Here is a 20982-nt window from a genome sequence, read left to right as displayed (position 1 = left end):
GGACATACATTGACATAATGCAGTCTCTAGCTCCTTAACCTAACCCTACCCATCAGAACTAAGTGTCTCACCCAAACCCTAACCCTAAACCTAACCTTTACCCAATTACAACCTGATCCCTAAAATCAAGTCTTGACCCTCAAACAGGCCTTTAAAGGGGTCTCAGAAAGCGAAGACTGGCCAAAATGTCCTCACTTTACAAAACTGTCCTCACTCCAATGGTCTAAAACTCACAAAGATAGCTGTACAAGTGCACACACACACACACACATCATCTTCATCATCTTCATCATGAGTGTTTCTGCTCCTACAGAAGGAGTATCGTAAGGATCTGGAGTGTGAGATCAGAGGGAAGGGAACTGACATCACAGCAGACAGTCTGGACATCCAGAGAGCCAAGAAAGCGTCTGAGATCAGCAGCGACGTGAGTGACGGATCAAACACACACACACACACACACACACACACACACACACACACACACACACACACACACACACATTATAAAACAGACACAGAGCGACTGATGGTGTGTGTGTGTGTGTGTGTGTGTGTGTGTGTGTGTGTGTGTGTGTGTGTGTGTGTGTGTGTGTGTGTGTGTGTGTGTGTGTGTGTGTGTGTGTGTGTGTGTTTCAGGTGTCGTACAGACAGGCGTCTCAGCACAGAGAATCATCATACGCTACAGTGACAGACACACCTGCGCTGCTGCACGCCGCCTACCTGAGAGACATCTACAGTCAGGTCACATGACTCACCTGTCCATCTGTCTGCAGCACCTGTGACAGCACTAGAGCTGGTGTTCACGTGTGTGTGTGTGTGTGTGTGTGTGTGTGTGTGTGTGTGTGTGCAGAAGAAGTACCGCGGTGATGTGGAGCGTCTGAAGGGCTCGTGTTCTGCTGCATCAGACACACCTGAGATCCAGAGAGTCAAGAACAACCAGCGCAACATCAGCGGAGTGAGACACATACACACGCACACTTATCATGCTGTTCATAACATGAATCTGTACTAGACACTCTTGTGTGTGTGTGTGTGTGTGTGTGTGTGTGTGTGTGTGTGTGTGTGTGTGCAGCTCTTCTACACGTGGGACTCACGGCTGATGAAGGGTCTGACTACAGCGATGGCTGACACTCCAGAGATCAGACTGGCTCGAGAAAACGCCAAGAACATCAGTGACGTGAGTAACATGCGGTGTGAGTTTGATCATGTGACACGGTCTCATGTATAATGTGTGTGCAGCTGTCTCCTCCCCACTATAACCATATATGGAGCGCACAACGCCTCAGTCTACTTTGACCTCATCTGCATATCATTTGCATATGTACACTGCTACTCAAAAGATTGTTTTTAGAGATGTTTCTTTTGCTCATCAAGGCTGCATTTATTTGATCAAAAATACAGAAAAAAATTTAATATTGTGAAATATTATTTCAATATATAATAGTTTTCTATGTGAATATGTTTAAAAAATATATATTTATTTCTGTGATACAAAACTGAATTTTCAGCATCATTACTCCAGTCCATCTAAAAGTTTGGGGTCAGTCTTTTTTTTTTCCTTTTTTTTTTTTAATAAAGAAATGAATACTTTTATTTAGCAAGGATGTATTAAATTAATAAAAAGTGATAGCAAAGACTTATTTATATTTTGGATAAATGCTGTTCTTTTTTTGAAGAAAACTTTATTCATCAAAGAATCACAGGTTCCAAAAAAATATATAAAGCAGAACAACTGTTTCCAACATTAATAATATCAGTAATTAATCAGCATATTAATATGATTTTTGAAGAATCATGTGACACTGTGAAAACTGAACTAATGGCTGAAAATTGTACTGATCCCAAACTTTTCCCAAACTTTTGACTAGATGTTTTTCATTGTGTTAAACAAACCAAATTAATGCTGTTTTGCCCAAAAATGTCAACATATTGTAGTCTGTTTAGATGTTTAGAGAGCTGGTGTGTGTGATCTCCCGCAGGTTCAGTACAGAGAGTCGGTCGGATCCGGAACGGCCGTGACTGACACTCCTGAGATGGAGCGTGTGCGCAGGAACCAGAACAACATCAGCGACGTGAGTCTGTGTGTGTGATTGACACCTGTCAGTCATCTGAGCTTCACATCTTCATCATCCTCCTCATCCTCCTTCTACAGGTCAAATATAAGAAAGCGGTTGATCCGGTCAGTGTGGGAGTGACACCAGAACTGGAGCGGATCAGACAGAACCAGCAGAACATCAGCACGGCAAGAACACACACACACACACACACACACACACACACACACACACACATGTTGGGTTTACATGTTTTATGGGGACATTCCATAGGCGTAATGGTTTTTATACTGTACAAACCGTACTTTCTATCGCCCTACACCTACCCTACACCTAAACCTAGCCCTCACAGGAGATTGTGCACACTTTTACTTCATCAAAAAAACTCATTGTGCATGATTTATAAGCCTGTTTCCTCATGGGGACCTGAGAAATGTCCCCACAAGGTCAAAATCTACTGGTATTCCTATCCTTGTGGGGACATTTGGTCCCCATAACGTGATGAATACCAGGTACACACACACACACACACACACACACACACACACACACACACACACACACACACACACACCAGGGTCCATTAGAGGGCTTAAAATTCACAATGACATAAATGATATAAAATAAGCATGTGCATGTGTTTCAGGTGCAGTACCAGCGTGGTTTGCAGGAGGTCAAAGGTCACTCACACTCAGAGTTGGATACGCCTGAAATGAGGCGTGTGCGGAAATCTCAGGACTCTGTTTCCATGGTAGCAGGACTGTGGCGACGCCTGCGTGTGACATCACTGCATTAACACGTGACTGACACGCCACACGCGTGTGCTAGTAAAGACTCACGAGTTTATCAGAGACCAAACCGCACCGTAACACACCCCTGGAGTGTGTTTGCATGAGAGTGTGTTGTGATTGTGTGTGTGTGTGTGTGTGTGTGTGTGTGTGTGTGTGTGTTTGTTGTTATAGTGTGTGTGTGACGTTCTCTCTTTCTCTGTCAGGCTAAGTATCATGAGGACTTTGAGCGTTCGCGGGGTCGAGGCGCCACACACACCCTCGATGAGCAGCACATGGCCCGTCTCCACGGTGACCAGCTGATGGGCGCCGGCGACGGTTACCATGGCATCCAGCCTCACGTGGTTGAGATGGACCGCAGATCAGCCGGAGCCGCTGGTCAGTCCATCACAGATACTCATGTTCATGATGTTTTTAACATTAAAATCATTCTTTCTGACTTTAATGAACTTGTGAAGTTTTAGGCTGTAGTTACGCAACCACGATGTAGTCAAAAACTGAAACGTTTTTAAAAAGTTTCACTTATACACAAAGTTTTCAAAATGATTTGTGTTTACACATATCTGCAAAAACTGCCAAAAATGCTGTATTATGTATGTCAGGCCAGTAGTTGGCGTGCTGTTTGTTCACGCTTGCCTTTAAAATCGACACGTACTGCACATGTCTACTGCCAGTTTTGGGTGTTTACGCGAAGACAATAATGGTGGCGTTTTCCAGAAACTTGTTTTAAAAATGACGCGTTTCCGGTCCCAAAACACCAGTGTCATGTAAACAAACAGGCAAAACGCATAAAAAGTTTGCCATTTTTGGCTGAAAACGTTGTTGTGTAAACAGCCCCTTAGACATTGTGTGCAGCAGGAGGATGTTTGATGTTCCTCCAGTGATGGCACACAAACACATTTCATTATCCGTTATGATCTGTTGAATCAACTGGTAGTTGCAGGCCGATGTGGAGGTTGTGTGATGTGTAAATAATCATCTTTTGATGATTGGCTTCATCTCTGAACATGTTTTCTAGCTGACGTTTTGCTCTTCATTGGTTGTTGTGACACTTTCATACTCTATCAGTCAGACGTTTGAGGTTTTTGAAAGAAGTCTCTTTTGCTCATCAAGATTGCATTTATTTGATTAAAAATACAGTAAAAAAATGTAATATTGTGAAATATTATTCTGATTTAAAACAGCTGTTTTCTATGTGAATATCTGTTAAACTGTAATTGATTGCTGTGATGCGCAGCTGAGTTTTCATGATCCTACAGAAATCATTCTAATATACTGATTTGCTGCTCAACAAACATTTTTGATTATTATCAATGCTGAAAACAGTTGTGCGGCACGTTTTTGTGGAAACAGTCATATGTTATATTTTTTATAGAGGATTCACAGATGAATAGAAAGTTTAAAAAGCAGCATTTATTTGAAATAGAAATCTTACGTCACATTATAAATGTCCTTACTATCACATCCTTGAATAAAAGTCATGCCCCTGGTTTCACAGACAAGGCTTAAGCCTAGTCCTAGACTAAAATGTAAGTCTGAGCTCTTTCAACTGACAGAAACTTGCACTGACTGATCCTAAAATATATCAGTGTGTTTGGTTTGTCTCAAGATGCACACCAGTAATTTTCTTTGCTAAGCACGTTTATAAAAATGACTGAAATGTCCTAATTGAACTAGAGATGCACCGATCTGGATTTTGGGGGCCGATCACCGATCACCGATCACCAAAAGCAGTATCTGCCGATCCCGATATTACCGATCACAGCGTCAAATCCATAAATTCTTCAATATTGTTGTCTCATGTACAAACATTGACATTGTATTATTAGTATAAAAAGTAGGAAATGAGAAAGTATCATGAATTGACCAGTTTTATTGCAGGCTGAGGCAAATTTCAATATTGAACACTCTCAAGACTCTCATAGACAACTTGGACTCAGCTTACATAGAGTAAGTGTTGCTTACTATCTTAAACTGTCTTTTGGCAGTAATTATGTACAACACAACATTTCACTCTTTTAGAGCTGACACAATTTGTAAACTATGAACCTTAGTTTTTCTGTGGAAAAAGTTAAATCTAATAAAAGAGTTAAATCTTAAAATAAAAAAATGATTATGTGCAAAACACACATGTGCACCATAATAAACATTTAACTCTCAGGAGGCTCTTTCTTAAAATCACAATTTAGAGTTTAGCAACAAGCTTTTTGTGGAAAAATAAAATAAATATGCCATACATATGCATATACACATACATATACATATACAGGGTGCAATTTGTGAAAAAAAACAGAGGGGGGGATGCTTTTAGAAACTTTTTTTTCTCTCTCCATAGGGAGAGGTTGACCAAACTGTTACTGTAATCTGTTAACAACGCGCATTATACCCGTCTTTTTAGGCAAGAACCAGATAATGAGTGTCAGGTCATGAATTTTTTTTAATATGACAGAAGCTGTATTATGTGATCACAATTTAATAAAAACATTGTATTAATAGTAATGGTTTAATTTCAAACAACGAATACATTTTATAGAGAAGGTGAGCAAAGTATCAACGGAGCTTTTTGGAAACTCAGAATCAGTAAACCACTGCGTCGCAAAAAGATTCACTGTTTTGAAGCGCTCCAATCGGATCGCGAATCATTTGATTCAGTACGTTCAACTTCAAAGCGCGTATGGCGAATCATTTGATTTATACGACTTTAAAGCGCGTATTGCAAATAATTTGATTTAGATCGGGACGTAGGAGCGGCTTCGCGGGACGTTTTATCCCCACCGTGGATAAAAATAATTCAGCAGAGGCAGGGATGCATAGACCAGAGGGGAGGAAATCCCCTCACCGGCGACGTCATCTTCAGTGTTAATGCGTTGTAGAGACAAAGAGTACTTCTATACTCTTTGGTAGAGACAGCCACGCCCATTGGGAGACCCTAGTCTGAGAAGTGGGAATGCGTGCTCTGGCGGCTGTTTGTTGTTGTAAACGTCATCTGATCGGCCTGCTCTGATCTATTTTGAGAACTCCGATCAAAACCGATAGCGCCCCTATCGGTCGATTGCGATCGGATGCCGATCGATCGGTGCATCTCTAAATTGAACTATGGCCTAATCCTGGCTTAGTCTAAGCCCTGTTTGTGAAACCGGACCTTAATTTGTTTAAAAAAAAAAAATCGTACTGTCCTCAAACTTCTGAATGCTGTTCACATGACACATATAATCCTGAAGCTGTTGACTGATGAAACCATCTTGACCTTTGACCTGTGTGTTGTGCTGAAGAACTGAAGGTCTGGAGGACTGATCCGGGATCCATCTTTGATTTTGATCCGGTGGAGGACAATATTCAGTCTAAAAGCCTGCGCAGGATGACGGGTATCAGAGACGCACCACAGCCACTGTACACTGACCATCAGCTGCTGATTATGTGTGTGTAACGTGTGTGTGTGTGTGTGTGTGTGTGTGTGTGTAACGTGTGTGTGTGTGTGTGTGTGTGTGTGTGTGTGTGTGTGTGTGTGTGTGTGTGTGTGTGTAACGTGTGTGTGTGTGTGTGTGTGTGTGTGTGTAACGTGTGTGTGTGTGTGTGTGTGTGTGTGTGTGTGTGTGTGTGTGTGTGTGTGTGTAACGTGTGTGTGTGTGTGTGTGTGTGTGTGTGTGTGTGTAACGTGTGTGTGTGTGTGTGTGTGTGTGTGTGTGTGTGTGTGTGTGTGTGTTAGAGCGTGTCAGCCGTGTCCCCCAGCAGCCGTCTGCGCAGTCTGTAGCGTCTGCGGCGCAGTCGGTGTGTAGTTCTCTGGGCTCGGAGGTCTGGGCCGATCGCAGCACGTCCGTCTGCAGCAGCGCGTCTGCACTGCAGGACCGATCCAGTTCAGGCAAGATCACGGACGCATGTCTCCGAAATAACCTCACGCGTGTGCGTTTGACTCCTACGTCACCCATCAACCTGCCGGAGATCAGATTGTTCACTCTCACAAACGTTAATGTCTGTTTTATCACTAACCTGTTTTCATTTTCAGTAAATCAGGGTTTCCTTCAGCAGGGGTGTGTGAGCAGATGAAGCACGTGAAGATTGACTCGCAGGTGTCTGCAGTGTTTGATTGTGTTTGTGCTGTTGTTCATCATACAGGTGTGTACCAGCATCACTCCCATCATCCTCAGCAGTACCAGCAGGGTTACGCACACATGCAGGCCGTCCGCAGCGTTCAGTCTCCTCCACACTCAGCCTCCATGGTGAGAGAAAACAGCAGAAATACACTTTATCACTGCACTTTATACAGCACAGACTGATTCAAAGCAGCTTCACAGAGATAAACTGAAATGTTGATGTTGAAACATTCAGCTAAAAAATAAAGCAGAAGACAATAGAATCAATATTCAGATGTTGATTTTGAATACATGAGGTGGAAATCTTCTATTTTATGTCATATTTGCACAAGTTTAATTATTATAATGCATCTATGAAATAAGTGTTTAATTTTGTATAAGCACATACCTGTTCACACAATTCAAAAAGCATCATACCTTTTTCACTCATTTCAGCTAATGTCAGAAACAATCAAGCTAAGTAGTAGTAGACGTGTAAACAAGGTGTAAACATGCCTGAAGAAGCGAAAAGAGGAACAGATGAACCCAATCATTTGAGTCATTTACACTGGAACCACTCCGATTGATTCAAACTCCTGACTTCAGTTATTCATTTTAAGTGATTTACTAGCAAAACCAGATCAAATAAAAAAAACATTAGGAGTGCGAATCGCGACTCGTTTGATTCAGATCGAAAATTCGGAGTGCGAATCGCAACTCGTTTAATTCAGATCGAAAATTAGGAGTGCGACTCATTTAATTTGGATTGAAAATTTGGAGCACGAATCGCAACTCATTTAATTTGGATCGAAAATTAGGAGTGCAAATTGCAACTCGTTTAATTCGCATCGAAAATTAGGAGTGACTCATTTAATTCGGATCGAAAATTAGGAGTGCGACTCATTTAATTCGGATCGAAAATTAGGAGTGCGACTCATTTAATTCGGATCGAAAATTAAGAGTGCGAATCGACTCATTTGATTCGGATTGAAAATTAGGAGTGCAAATTGCAACTTGTTTAATTCGGATCGAAAATTAGGAGTGCAAATCATTTAATTCGGATCGAAAATTAGGAGTGCGAATCGAGACTCGCTTGATTCAGATCGAAAATTAGGAGTGCAAATTGCAACTCGTTTAATTTGGATCAAAAATTAGGAGTGCGAATCGAGACTCGTTTAATTTGGATCAAAAATTAGGAGTGCGACTCGTTTAATTTGGATCAAAAATTAGGAGTGTGAATCGAGACTCGTTTGATTCTGATCGAAAATTAGGAGTGCGACTCATTTAATTCGGATCGAAAATTAAGAGTGCGAATCGAGACTTGTTTAATTCGGATCGAATATTAGGATTGCGACTTGTTTAATTTGGATCAAAAATTAGGAGTGCGAATTGAGACTCGTTTAATTCGGATCGAAAATTAGGAGTGCGACTCATTTAATTTGGATCGAAAATTAGGAGTGCGAATCACGATTCGCTTGATTCAGATCGAAAATTATGAGTGCGAATCGCGACTCGCTTGATTCAGATCGAAAATTAGGAGTGTGACTCATTTAATTTGGATCGAAAATTAGGAGTGCGAATCACGATTCGCTTGATTCAGATCGAAAATTAGGAGTGCGACTCATTTAATTTGGATCGAAAATTAGGAGTGCGAATCACGATTCGCTTGATTCAGATCGAAAATTAGGAGTGCGAATCGCGACTCGCTTGATTCAGATCGAAAATTAGGAGTGCAAATCGCGACTCGCTTGATTCAGATCGAAAATTAGGAGTGCGACTCATTTAATTTGGATCGAAAATTAGGAGTGCGAATCACGATTCGCTTGATTCAGATCGAAAATTAGGAGTGCAAATCGCGACTCGCTTGATTCAGATCGAAAATTAGGAGTGCGAATCGCAACTCGCTTGATTCAGATCGAAAATTAGGAGTGCGACTCATTTAATTTGGATCGAAAATTAGGAGTGCGAATCACGATTCGCTTGATTCAGATCGAAAATTAGGAGTGCGAATCACGATTCGCTTGATTCAGATCGAAAATTAGGAGTGCGAATCGCGACTCGCTTGATTCAGATCGAAAATTAGGAGTGCAAATCGCGACTCGCTTGATTCAGATCGAAAATTAGGAGTGCGAATCGCAACTCGCTTGATTCAGATCGAAAATTAGGAGTGCGAATCACGATTCGCTTGATTCAGATCGAAAATTAGGAGTGCAAATCACGATTCGCTTGATTCAGATCGAAAATTAGGAGTGCAAATCGCAACTCGCTTGATTCAGATCGAAAATTAGGAGTGCAAATCGCAACTCGCTTGATTCAGATAGAAAATTAGGAGTGTGACTCATTTAATTTGGATCGAAAATTCGGAGTGCGAATCGCAACTCGTTTAACTCGGGATTAGTAATTAGGAGTGCGAAAATTGAAGTTGTTGAAAATCAAAAAAGTAGTGCTTGAACATCTTGGAATTTCATTTTATGTGTGCGTGTTGTTGTGGTGTCCTGCAGAGGGTGTATCGGGCGCTGTACGATTACGCCGCTCAGGATCACGACGAGGTTTCCTTCCGTGACGGAGACGTGATCGTTAACGCGCAGCCCATCGATGAGGGATGGATGTTCGGCACCGTCCAGCGCACCGGGAAGTCCGGCATGCTTCCTGCCAACTACGTGGAGTGTTTGAACTGAGATCAGCCACACATCATTCCTCATCCACACATTAACACACAATATTCACCTCCAGCGTCTGTCTGCTTACATTGAGTTTGGACAGCGAGTGACATGTTCACAGGTTTTGGCAGGAGGAAGTGATGTCATCTGCCATCAGACGTCAAAATCTGATAAAAGCTGAAGAGTTCACTTGCAAAAACAGATCAATTTTCAAAAATCAAGTTTTTCATTGTGCATTCCAATTAATCTCAATCAAACTGCTTAACTAACACAATAAAAATATAGCATAATAAAAAACATGACTTCTGAACATTTAAAAAAAACTGATTTATCTGTTTTTGCAAATAAACTATTCATACGGAAGCTTATTTCTGCAAAAGAATGAATAAGGTTAATTGTGACTTTTTATCTTGCAATTCAGACTACTGACTACTTATCTTACAGTTCTGACGTTTTCTCAGAATTGCGAGATTCTGAGAAACTTGTGATTCTCAGACATCAAAACACCTTCAATTTTTGTGAGTTTAAAATGTTTTATTCTGTGGCAGAAACAAGCTTCCATATATTTTGGCCATGAGCATGAAACTCCGATAATGAATGGAGGTTGATAATAATCAATTATTTCATTGATGATAGTTCTTTCTTTAACTTTCATTTGTAATTGTTGCCAGTCGTTCACACTAATGGTGTTTTATTTTGAGGCATTTCTGTTCATCAGTGTTTATTATGCCATCACACCTCACTAGGAGACTCCAGTCCCACTCACTAGTTCTGAAATAAACTAGGAGGGATGTTAACTGAGGGGGTTTGTTTACTAACCAGTAATAGTTTAGTTTGAAGAACATACGACAGTTCAGATCTGCACAAAAGCCATGTTTGATGTAGAAAACAATCACCCACTGTGTGTAGAAACCACTCTTTTTCTAATGTTTGTCGATTTGTAATATGCGTTGAAGATTAATAATGGCACTAGTGGTTCACTACGATGGTTCTGTTGATCACATGTGCTGTTAGCTTCATCTACTCACACTAGTTTGGTTTGTTTACTTCAGTAACAGATGTTTGATCAGCATGAACACAGTCTGATCTCATTAAGAGAGTCCCAGTGACAATAGATTCATTCATTCAGTTGTTCATCTGATTCAGTCTCACTGTAAACAAACTGCATGTGCTGACAGTCACAGCTGTACATAAGTGTCAGGTTTTCATTTCTTCTGATTGCACTGATTCCTATAATAGACTCTTTCTGCACTATATGAGTTTGTCTTGCCTTCATCAGTTCAGAGTTCTGCCAGATGTTGAGATGAGTAAAGTACGTGATAAATGCATGACCCTTGATGAATGATAAGCTCAATATCAGCAGGTTGTGTGACAGTAAGTGTTCGGATGATGATGGGATTGAAGGTTTGAGATGTTTATTTACTTTATTATAAATCCTCATTTATCGTCACTTTGATCTATTTACCCACGTCACTGTCTTCTGTTAACATTGTTTAACTTGTAGTGTTTCACAGTTATTGAAATGATAATTAATAAAACGATTTGTTCAGCATCTTGCTGTCTGTGAGCGTGATTTTTCTCCACAGAAAGCGACACGTGTCTCTGTACGTGTGACGTCAGCGTTCAAATCACAGTACGTTATTTATTTTTTGCTAGTTGTACATCAAATCGTATAATCGTTTACATGAATTAATTCTAATGATTAATGCGTGAATTACAAATCCAGCCATCTGTTAAAATATTTTAAAAAGTAACTGAGTAAACGCTAATCAAAGCGATGAGAAAAGTAACAGGCATCACGTGACACCGCAGTCAGTTTGTTGCCTCCGTGGTGCTCCAATAAAATATTTCACATCTGACTAATGATATAAAGAGAATCTTTCAAACGTATTAACCTGAAAATATAATAAGATATTGAATAATTTAAGACGTTCAAAAGCCCCTCCCACCGCCAGCGCCATCTTCACGCTCATTTGATTTTAATGGCGACACGTGTCTCTGTGCGTGTGACGTCAGCGGGGTCCCGGATGAGGCGCAGGCGTAGTGCTGAGGTTCGTCAGTGTGGGTTTGCTCAGCGCTTCAGACGTGTTTCTCTCTCGTTTATTTTCATTTAATCCCGGTATTTTGTCGTTTGCTCCTCATCGCTGGAATCATGAAACTGTTGCAGAAGCTGTTGCTGCTGCTCCTCCTGGCGTTTCCCGCCACTCTGCTGCTGAAGGGTGAGTTTGACTGTGTTCGATCAGGCCGCGGGCTCACAAACTCTCTTTATACGCAGTAATAATCGATAATAAGGCGATCAGATCGCTGTAACTCGTCGATAATCCTCTCTAGAGGCTGATAGTGTGTGGTTTGTGGTGGTTTGTTGTCGTGTGGAGTGAGTGTGAGGGATTGTGAGTGTGTGACGTGTCCTTCAGCGCCGCTCACTTTCATTCAAACTCGAGCTGAATCTGATCTCACACAGAAATAAACATCAGCAAACACAATGACTGGGGTTACACTGCGCTGAGAAACACATTAAACAGCAGAAAGTGCCTTTCTAGGACTGTAGTATTGATTACGTGTCATGCAGTACAGTCTGAGTACTACTACAGTAGACATAAAGTCACTTCACACTTCATTAATGCAGACACTGCAGGCTAAAACACTGTTTTTTCATGCACCTATCAAATTTGGGATTTTTGCGGTTTCCTAAAGTGTTTTTTCAGACTAGTGGAAAGAAAACATCTAAAAGACACTGTTAAGTCTTTCTTTTATAGCACTTTATCTATTTGTGTCAATAGATTTCAATTACAATACAAAGTAAAGGCCAAGAGTTTTTTCTCCTACACTGAGCCATAAATCTCCACTTCAGCAGCTCTTACACACACCACGCTTTACTTTTGTGTTCCTGTCTATATCCTGAAGGTTTATGCAGAGGGATTTGTTCATATAGAATTAGCTTGATTTTATACATTTTATTCCCCAAAATATGTAAAAATCTATTGTTTTTTTTCTGTTCTAAATATTTTCTGAATTATAGAGTGATGAAATGAGAAAATCCCCTCTGTAAAAACATTTGACTCTAATATGTCAAAAATTAAACAAGAATTTTGAAACTGACTTCATCCAGTGTTTAGATTTTTGTTCTAGAAGTGCATGCTAATTAGTGGATATTTCATTAAATAATGCTCATTTGCATATTTAAATCCAACATTTTAGAAAACTTGTAATACAAAAACTGTTTGCAATGATCAATGTAATCAATCAGCTGAGTAAGTAAGGTGTTAACGCACATGGAGTTCTGTCAAACTCAGACGTGATCAGATGTGTTAGAGCTCATAATGATCTCCAGATGTGTGTTTCAGGTCCAGTGGTTTCTGCTCAGGACGCTACTGAGGAAGAGGAGGCTGTGGATGAAGATGCCGCTGATGATGTGATGGCTGAGGATGAGGATGATGAAGCTGAGGTGGAGGACGACGACAACACTGAACTAGTATGAGCACTAACTATTCTAACTAACTAGTCGTCTGCTGCTCGGAGTGGTTTGTGAAGATGCTCATGTTGTTGTTTCTTCTGTCAGACGGAAGAAAAGGAAGAAGAGGAAGAAGAAGCTCTGGTGGGGGAGATGAAGGCTTCACCTAATGCTGACACCACCATCCTCTTCGTCAAAGGAGAAGGTAAATGGCTCACGTCGGTCTCGCACTCAGTCTTGATATTAGACATAGATTTAGTTCTTTTTTTGGTCTCACTATTTCACTAGTTTTGTTTTCAAATGCAATAATTTAATATTACCCTGGACCACAAAACCTCTCAATCTCAAATAGCAATAGCCAAACATACATTGTATGGGTCAAATTTACAGATTTTTCTTATATGCCAAAAAAACATTAGGATATAAAGTTCCATGAAGATATTTTGTACATTTTTCTACCATAAATATATCAAAACTTAATTTTTGATTAGTAATATGCATTGATAAGAACTTCATTTGGACTTTAACTTTAAAGGCAATTTTAAACCCTCAGATTCCAGATTTTCATATAGTTGTATCTCGGCCAAATATTGTCCTATCCTAACAAACCAGACATCAATGGAAAGCATATTTATTGAGCCTAATGTAAAATAATTGACCCTAATGACTGTTTTTTGGTCCAGGGTCACATTTATGCCTCTAAAGATACTGTACGATATTTGACCACGAGTTCCTAAAACCTTTAAATGATCAAATGTGTTTTACACTCAGTCTACTCCATGTCTTCTGTTGTCTGATTGATAGTTTGGAGTTTCTAAACGTCAGAATAACTGTAGTCAGATTTCCAGATGAAGCATGGATTTTCCATGGATCGTTTTTTTTAGAGTCTTAAATCTGATCATCTGGATCTTTTAAGGAATGTTTGTTTCCAGAAGCTTTACTTTCACTGTTCCACAAGCCTCCAAAACATCTCACATCTTTAGGAACCCTTATTTGTTCATCTCTTAATCATCAATGGATTGCATTGCATTATATGTTTGGATCATTTCAATCTCATCTAAGACATATTATTGGAGATCTAGAGTGACCACTGATATTTGCATCATTGTATGTCAGTATCTGCTCTACTGTTGTAAAGGCGTGAGTGTGTGTGTGTGTGTGTGAGAGTGTGTGAGAGATATGTCAGGTTTACAAAGTCAGGCACACTTATGAGTGTTTTAGTTTGATATATTGAGATGAGCAATGATTCCGTTTCTCAGATTGACACACAGACTGATGGTTGTTTCTCATCTGTCATCTCATTCATTTCTTCTCCTGAATTGCAGATTTTCCCGCCAACAACATTGTGAAGTTCCTGTTGGGATTCACCAATAAGGGCTCAGAGAACTTCGTGGTGGAGTCTCTGGACGCTTCGTTCCGATACCCGCAGGACTTCCAGTTCTACATCCAGAACTTCACGGCGCTCCAGCTGGGGACGGTGGTTCCTCCTCAGCGTCAGGCCACCTTCGAGTACTCCTTCATCCCGGCCGAACCCATGGGCGGACGACCCTTCGGCCTCGTCATCAACCTCAACTACAAGGACCTCAGCGTGAGTCTCCGTCTGTGTTCCTGCAGGTGATCTCCGGACTCCTTCCTCTTTTGCTCACGTCTTCCTCTCTGCTGTTTCAGGGTAACGTGTTCCAGGACGCCGTCTTCAACCAGACCGTCACCATCACGGAGAGAGAGGATGGTCTGGATGGAGAAACGTAAGGCACTGGAGCGATGGAGTGTTTGAGCAGTAGATGGCGCTCTGATCATGTGACTGACTGACTGTGTGTGTGTTTGCAGGATCTTCTTGTACGTCTTCCTGTCGGGTCTCGGTCTCCTGCTGGTGGTCGGCCTTCATCAGCTCCTTGAGTCACGCAAGGTGAGACGCTCAGATCTTCATCATCATCATCAGCTGACAGTGATTTGATGATCAGAGTCTGATGCTGATGTTTGTGTTTGTTTGTGGAACAGAGGAGACGGCCAGCAGCTAAAGTGGAGATGGGAACCTCCAATCACAATGATGTGGACATGAGCTGGATCCCACAGGAAACACTCAACCAGATCAGTGAGTTTCAGCCAATCACACACAAACAATTACACCATTACATCAAAATAATCACAGGTCATTCAAATAAACAAACAAACAATGTCTGCACAGTTAATTACATCAAACTATAGCCTTTCCATATCAAAGTAATTCAGTTTCAACTTTTGAACTCTCTTGCGCTACATCTGAGATACTCACAGAATTGTCAACATTTAGAGTTTAGTTTACTGTATTTCATGAATATTCCACCAGCTTGAGAGTGAAAAATTAGCATTGTGTAAAATATCATCATATAGACTGCAGCTCAAGAGTTTGGGATCAGTAATGTATTTTAAATAAGTTTCTAACGCTCATCAAGACTGTGATTGTTTGATCAAAAATACAGAAAAATGTTACTTTGATATATACTATAGAACGACATCCTTCTATATTAATATACATTAAAAATCAAATTTATTTCTGTGATCAAAGCTGAATGTTCAGCATCATTACTGCCGTCTTCAGAGTCACATGATCCTTCAGAAATCATTCTAATATACTGACTTATTATTAATGTTGGAAACAGTGCTGCTTAATATTCTTTGGGATACTTGATACTTTGTTTCAGGATTGTTTGATGAATAAAAAGTTAAAAAGAAAAGCATTTATTTAAAATAGAAGTCTTTTCTAACATTATTACACTGCTGTTCAAAAGTTTGTGATCAGTACATTTTTATTCTTTCTTTTTTTGAAAGAAGTTAATACTTTTATTAAGAATGTGTTAAATCAATACAAAGTGATAGCTTTTGAAAGATTTCTATTTTCAATAAATGCTGCTCTTTTTAAACTTTTTATTCATTAAAGAATCCTAAAAAAAAAAAAAAGAATTGCACGGCTGTTTCCAACATTGATGATTCTAATAATAAATCAGCAAATTAGAATGATTTCTGAAGGATCATGTGACACTGAAGACTGGAGTTACAGCTGATGAAAATTTATCACAGAAAAAAATGGTATATTAAAATAGAAACCATTATTTTATGTTGTAATAACATTTTGCATTATTGTTTTTTTTTTTGTTTTTTGTTTTTCAATTTTTGATGCAGTCTTGATGAACATAAGAGACTTCGGTAACACTTTACAATAAGGTTCATTAGTTAAACATTAATGTACTAACTGACATGAACTAACCATGAGCAAGACATTAGTTACTGTATTTACTAATCTTCATTAACGTTAGTCAAGGGAAATACAGTTGTTCATTGATTGTTCATGTTAGTTCACACTGCATTAATGTTAACAAGATTTTAATAATGTATTAGTAAATGTTGAAATTAACATTAACAAAGATTAATAAATGCTGTATAAGTGCAGTTCATGTTAACTAATGTGGTTAACTAATGTTAACTAATGAACCTTATTGTAAAGTGTTACTGAGACTTCTTCAAAATCATTACAAGTCTTACTGATCCCAAAGTGGCAGTGTATTTATTAGTTTTGCAGTACAAAGTAGTTTATAGAAACAATAATATAGTTGTTTTTATATTTTATATTCAGAGTGCAAACTAACAGTAATAATAATAAAAAGATAATAATATAAATTAAACATACAATTATATTAGGCAAAAAAGGACAAAAACTGCTATATATAAACAATTTCTGAATTTATTTTAGAAATGATCAATGTTATCACTTACTCTCCCTCATGTCATTCCAAACCTCTTTCTTTTGTTGGATATAAAAGAAGATATCTTGAAGAATGTTGGTTAGCAAACAGTTGACGGTAGCCATTGACTTCTGTAGTCTGGAACAAAAATATTGTGGAAGTCAATGGAGACCAGAAACTGTTCTTCAACATTCTTCAAGCTGTCTTCAGTTGTTGAACAGACATGAGGGTGAGGAAATCAGTTTCTTTTTGGGTGAATTATCTCTTTAACAATCAAAATAAAACTGAGAAAGCTGATATAGTTGATGACATTAGCTGCGTGTCACATGACTGTTAACACACATCAGATGACGATTACATTCTTGAACATATCTGAGCTCAAGTGTGAAGATCATCTGTGTTTGTTCTTCTCTCTGGTCTGATCTGAACGAGTCTGATCTTCCTGTCTGATGGTGTTTGTTCTCTTCCCTCACTCACGCTGCTCTTTCTCTTTCCTCCTCTTCCTCTCGTGTGCTCAGTGGCGAGTCGACGAGGTGAGCGTTCATTTCAGTCTGGATTCTTCATCTTTCTGTCCTCTGATCTTCATGGTGTGACTGTGGTCTGATCATGTGACTGATGTTGTTGTGTTTCTCTCAGATAAAGCGTCTCCCAGACGATCTCCGCGCAAGAGGACTCAGAAACGCTCAGCCGGATCAGACGAGTGAGAGACGTCTTCATCTTCATCATCATCATCATCATCTGTGTTTACAGTGAGACGGCGAGTCTGTCCATCACTGGACGCTGACAGAGACTGATACACACTCACTCACATATACACACCTGTACACACACACACACACACATACACACCTGTACACACACACACACACACCTGTACACACACACACACACACACACACACACACACACACACCTGTACACACACACACACACACACACACACACACACACACCTGTACACACACACACACACACACACACACACCTGTACACACACACACACACACACACACACACACACACTAAACACACACTAAACACACACTAAACACACACAGGGGCCGTTTAATAAAGTGAAAGTGCGTGAGGAGTTCGGCCGCTCAAGCTTCTGTAGGTTTGCTTCATTTTTTATTAATTCCGAGCGTCTGGATTCTTCTCATCGTAACTTTGATCATCTTCACGTCTCTCTTCCGCGAGGACCGATGGGATGTTTCTTCGCTCTTCATCACGTGTTTCTGCCGCTCCACATCGAGAGCCGCTGCCGTTTTCCTGTTCGGTCCATGAATTGATAATGACTGATTTTAATCGCCTGGTTTGCTTGCGGAAGGCGCCTGATTTGATTTCTCTGGTTTTCTTCACGAGCTGACGTCTCTGGTCACGTGACTCCAGGACGCGCCGCTTCCTTCTGACGGTTTGTTCCTCCTCGAGACGGAGGAAGACTGTTGCTGTCTGTCTTTTTTTCTTGTTCTTTTGTTTTTTGTTTTTTTTTTTGTTTTGTTTTTTGGATGAATCTAATAAAGTGACGGTATTGTACAGAAACCAGCCTTGAGCGAGTGCTAATGTACAGGTCCAAATGTTCTTGGAAAAATAAAAATAAACTGAAATGGACAAATCATCTGTTCTTATAAGATTTTGTCATGTTGTATCTTTAGTTCCTAAATGTTCCCTATCATAAGTTAAGGCATTAAAAATCCGAGCAGAAATTCTTAACTTCATAAAGTTGTGGTAATGTTGTTTGCGCTGCTAAAAATTCATATCTTTCATATAATTCCCCAGTATTTGTCTTGTTTTTCAGTAGAAATATCTAAACATACATGAATCCAGATACATTTACTCAGGGTTCCTACAAGCTACTCTATTTAAAGATAAATTTTCGGGGGGTGTTTTTGCCTTTATTATGAGAGGACAGATCAGAATTGACAGGAAACATAGACGGAGAGAGAGACAGACAGACAGACAGACAGTCGGCTCTGACTCCTACAAGGTACTTAAAGGAGTAGTTCACTTTCAGAACAGACATTTACAGATAATGTACTCACCCCCTTGTCATCCGAGATGTTCATGTCTTTCTTTCTTCAGTCGTAAGGAAATTATGTTTTTTGAGGAAACTATTTCAGGATTTCTCTCCATATAGTGGACTTCTATGGTGCCTACCAAAATGCAGCTTCAAACGACTAAAGGATCCCAGCCGAGGAAGAAGGGTCTTATCTAACAAAACGATTGGTTATTTTCTAAAAACATTTACAGTTTATATACTTTTTAACCTCCAATGCTCATCTTGTCTAGCTCTGTGTGAACTCTGTGTAGAGATTAAGAAGTATATAAATTGTAAATGTTGACCAGAAGAATTGTTTTTCCACCAATAAAATAGTTAATTATATGTTAATGTTGTTATATTTTTGATATGTTGTTGTTATACTAAGGTTCTTTAACACTTTTTTTTTTCTAAATGACATTCACAAAAATAGTGACTCATAATTTGAAGACTGTAGCAAGGAGAGTCTAAAGCAGTGTTTCTCAACGGGGGCGGTACCGCCCCCCAGGGGGCGTTGGGAGAGCATCGGGGGGCGCTGAAGGCAATAATTTTGAAAGGGGGGCGCTGAGGTGGTTTTGGGGGGCGTTTGGTTAAGATGAGTTTAAACCGAATATGTTTGAGCTGAAACTTGCAGAAGAAAACGGTCTGCCACATCCTAATGCCATTTCTACACTGGATGCATCAAAGCGCACTTTCTATATCTATTTGTCAATTTGTCTGCAGCATAAGCGCGCGGAATGCGTTTACTGTAGCGCACGAGCTCAGTTACTGAATGACAGATTATAACGGGATCTATGAGCTTTAACGCAATTTGTTGCGCCGTTCGCGGCCAGTGTAGCAGTGTTAAAGGCATTGCACACTGAGTCTGAAAATTGTGCGTTTTTTCGTATTCATAATCCTAAAAATTCGTCACACACAGAAAGTCCGATGGGTATTAATTCATTCGTTGTGAAAAAACGCAAAACAACACGAAATAGAACGATGTTGTTGTCCACTCTCTTCTTAAAAAGAGAAACAGATACAGAGGAGTGAGGGAATACTTTTAAGGTGCACCTCCTTATTAATAAACTGCGGGATTATCCCGGGTGATTCAAAGTTTATTTCAGGATGTCAGTAATCTTTAATGCTTTGCTAGCATTACTGGAGCCACATATTAAAGAAGACCACTAATTTATTTGGAAACTCAGCGTACAATGACCTTTACAGTGCTTTGTGCTGCGGGACAAGGTGAATGAATTTAACAGACGCAATTCTGGATTTTGGCGTTCGCTTGTATGGTGGCTCTGAACTGTCAAAACACCTCTCAAAATGCTTGCTACAGATGCGAAAAAAAAAAAAAAAAATCAAACCCGATCCGAATTTTTTTTTTTTTATGATGGACGAAAATTAAGGAGGCAGTGTGCAAGTGTGATTAACATTACGTGAGGTATTTATTTTTGAACGTGCGAAAAATTCGGACGAAATATTCGGACTCAGTGTGACTCATATTTGAAATAAAATTATGTATGGGTTAATGTGGGCTGTGTTATGGGTTATAGATAGGTTACATGCTTTTAAAATAAGCCTATATATTATAAATAAAATATACATTACTGTTAAAAAAAGGCAAATACGATTTTTTTAATGGATGAATAAAAAAGGTTGCATTTCTTTGTTTAAAAAAAATACCATTAAAAAAAGCTTTTTAATTGAATATATTTTAAAATGTGTTTTCCTCTTATGCTAAGCTTCATTACTCCAGCTTTCAGTGTCACATGATCTTTCAGAAATCATGCTGAATGCCATAAAATCAAGAATAGGTAATTTGTTCTCTTTAACATTTATTTAATTGACTGAAGTACAAAGAAACAAATTCCAATGTTTACACTGGCCAACATATTTTTGTTAATATAAACAAATTTTGAGCCACGATCTAGCTTTGCTTGCAAAGACTGAGAAGCTCCATTTATACCCAAAGATGATCCCCTCACCTATTACCAATTCACCTGCCTCCTGTCAACTGTTTCAAAACAGTTTAGCTTATTCTATAACCTTTTCACTTTTATTTTTCTTCTGTCCCAATTGTTTTGGAGTGTTGCACTTTTGTTTCTTAAAAAAAAAATGTATATTTAATAAAATACATGTTAGTTGGTCAGTGAAAACTTTGGAAATCTTTTCTTTGTAATGTTGTCAATTAAATAAAAGTTAAATAGAATTAACAAATCA

The 20982-nt window shown here is 39.4% G+C and overlaps 2 protein-coding genes across 3 annotated transcripts in view; both read left to right on the top strand.

Moving 5' to 3' along the window:
* LOC141300397 (uncharacterized) overlaps positions 1 to 11124 on the top strand; it is a 33156-nt gene extending 22032 nt beyond the window's left edge. The window contains exons 21-31 of the mRNA XM_073830667.1: positions 314 to 424; positions 637 to 741; positions 851 to 955; positions 1073 to 1177; positions 1980 to 2072; positions 2153 to 2242; positions 2701 to 2805; positions 3049 to 3220; positions 6115 to 6232; positions 6846 to 7059; positions 9414 to 11124. Of these exons, the coding sequence (XP_073686768.1) occupies positions 314 to 424; positions 637 to 741; positions 851 to 955; positions 1073 to 1177; positions 1980 to 2072; positions 2153 to 2242; positions 2701 to 2805; positions 3049 to 3220; positions 6115 to 6232; positions 6846 to 7059; positions 9414 to 9590 (1395 nt within the window). The 3' untranslated portion in view covers positions 9591 to 11124. The remainder of the gene's footprint in view (positions 1 to 313; positions 425 to 636; positions 742 to 850; positions 956 to 1072; positions 1178 to 1979; positions 2073 to 2152; positions 2243 to 2700; positions 2806 to 3048; positions 3221 to 6114; positions 6233 to 6845; positions 7060 to 9413) is intronic.
* A 472-nt stretch (positions 11125 to 11596) lies between these two features.
* ssr1 (signal sequence receptor, alpha) lies at positions 11597 to 18370 on the top strand. Of its 2 annotated transcripts, XM_073830678.1 has the most exons (9): positions 11597 to 11791; positions 12917 to 13044; positions 13132 to 13228; positions 14349 to 14611; positions 14692 to 14768; positions 14851 to 14929; positions 15022 to 15115; positions 17261 to 17275; positions 17379 to 18370. In XM_073830678.1, exons 1-9 carry the CDS (start codon positions 11725 to 11727, stop codon positions 17444 to 17446), a joined length of 888 nt encoding a protein of 295 aa, XP_073686779.1. In that variant the 5' UTR covers positions 11597 to 11724; the 3' UTR covers positions 17447 to 18370. The 2 variants fall into 2 exon arrangements, with proteins under 2 accessions (XP_073686779.1, XP_073686780.1); XM_073830679.1 differs by lacking the exon at positions 17261 to 17275 and having other exon boundaries at positions 11599 to 11791.
* Positions 18371 to 20982: the final 2612 nt, after the last annotated feature.

This window comes from Garra rufa, chromosome 24 (assembly GCF_049309525.1).
Source record: "Garra rufa chromosome 24, GarRuf1.0, whole genome shotgun sequence".
NCBI lineage: Eukaryota > Metazoa > Chordata > Actinopteri > Cypriniformes > Cyprinidae > Garra > Garra rufa.
Note: the sequence above shows the minus strand (reverse complement) of the source record. Positions and strands in the feature narration are given on the sequence as shown.

Coding starts and splice junctions, on each gene's coding strand:
- ssr1 (XM_073830678.1), top strand. CDS start 11,725: ATGAAACTGTTGCAGAAGCTGTTGCTGCTGCTCCTCCTGGCGTTTCCC. Junction 13,045..13,131: donor ACGACGACAACACTGAACTA/GTATGAGCACTA, acceptor TTCTTCTGTCAG/ACGGAAGAAAAGGAAGAAGA. Junction 14,769..14,850: donor GATGGTCTGGATGGAGAAAC/GTAAGGCACTGG, acceptor GTGTGTTTGCAG/GATCTTCTTGTACGTCTTCC.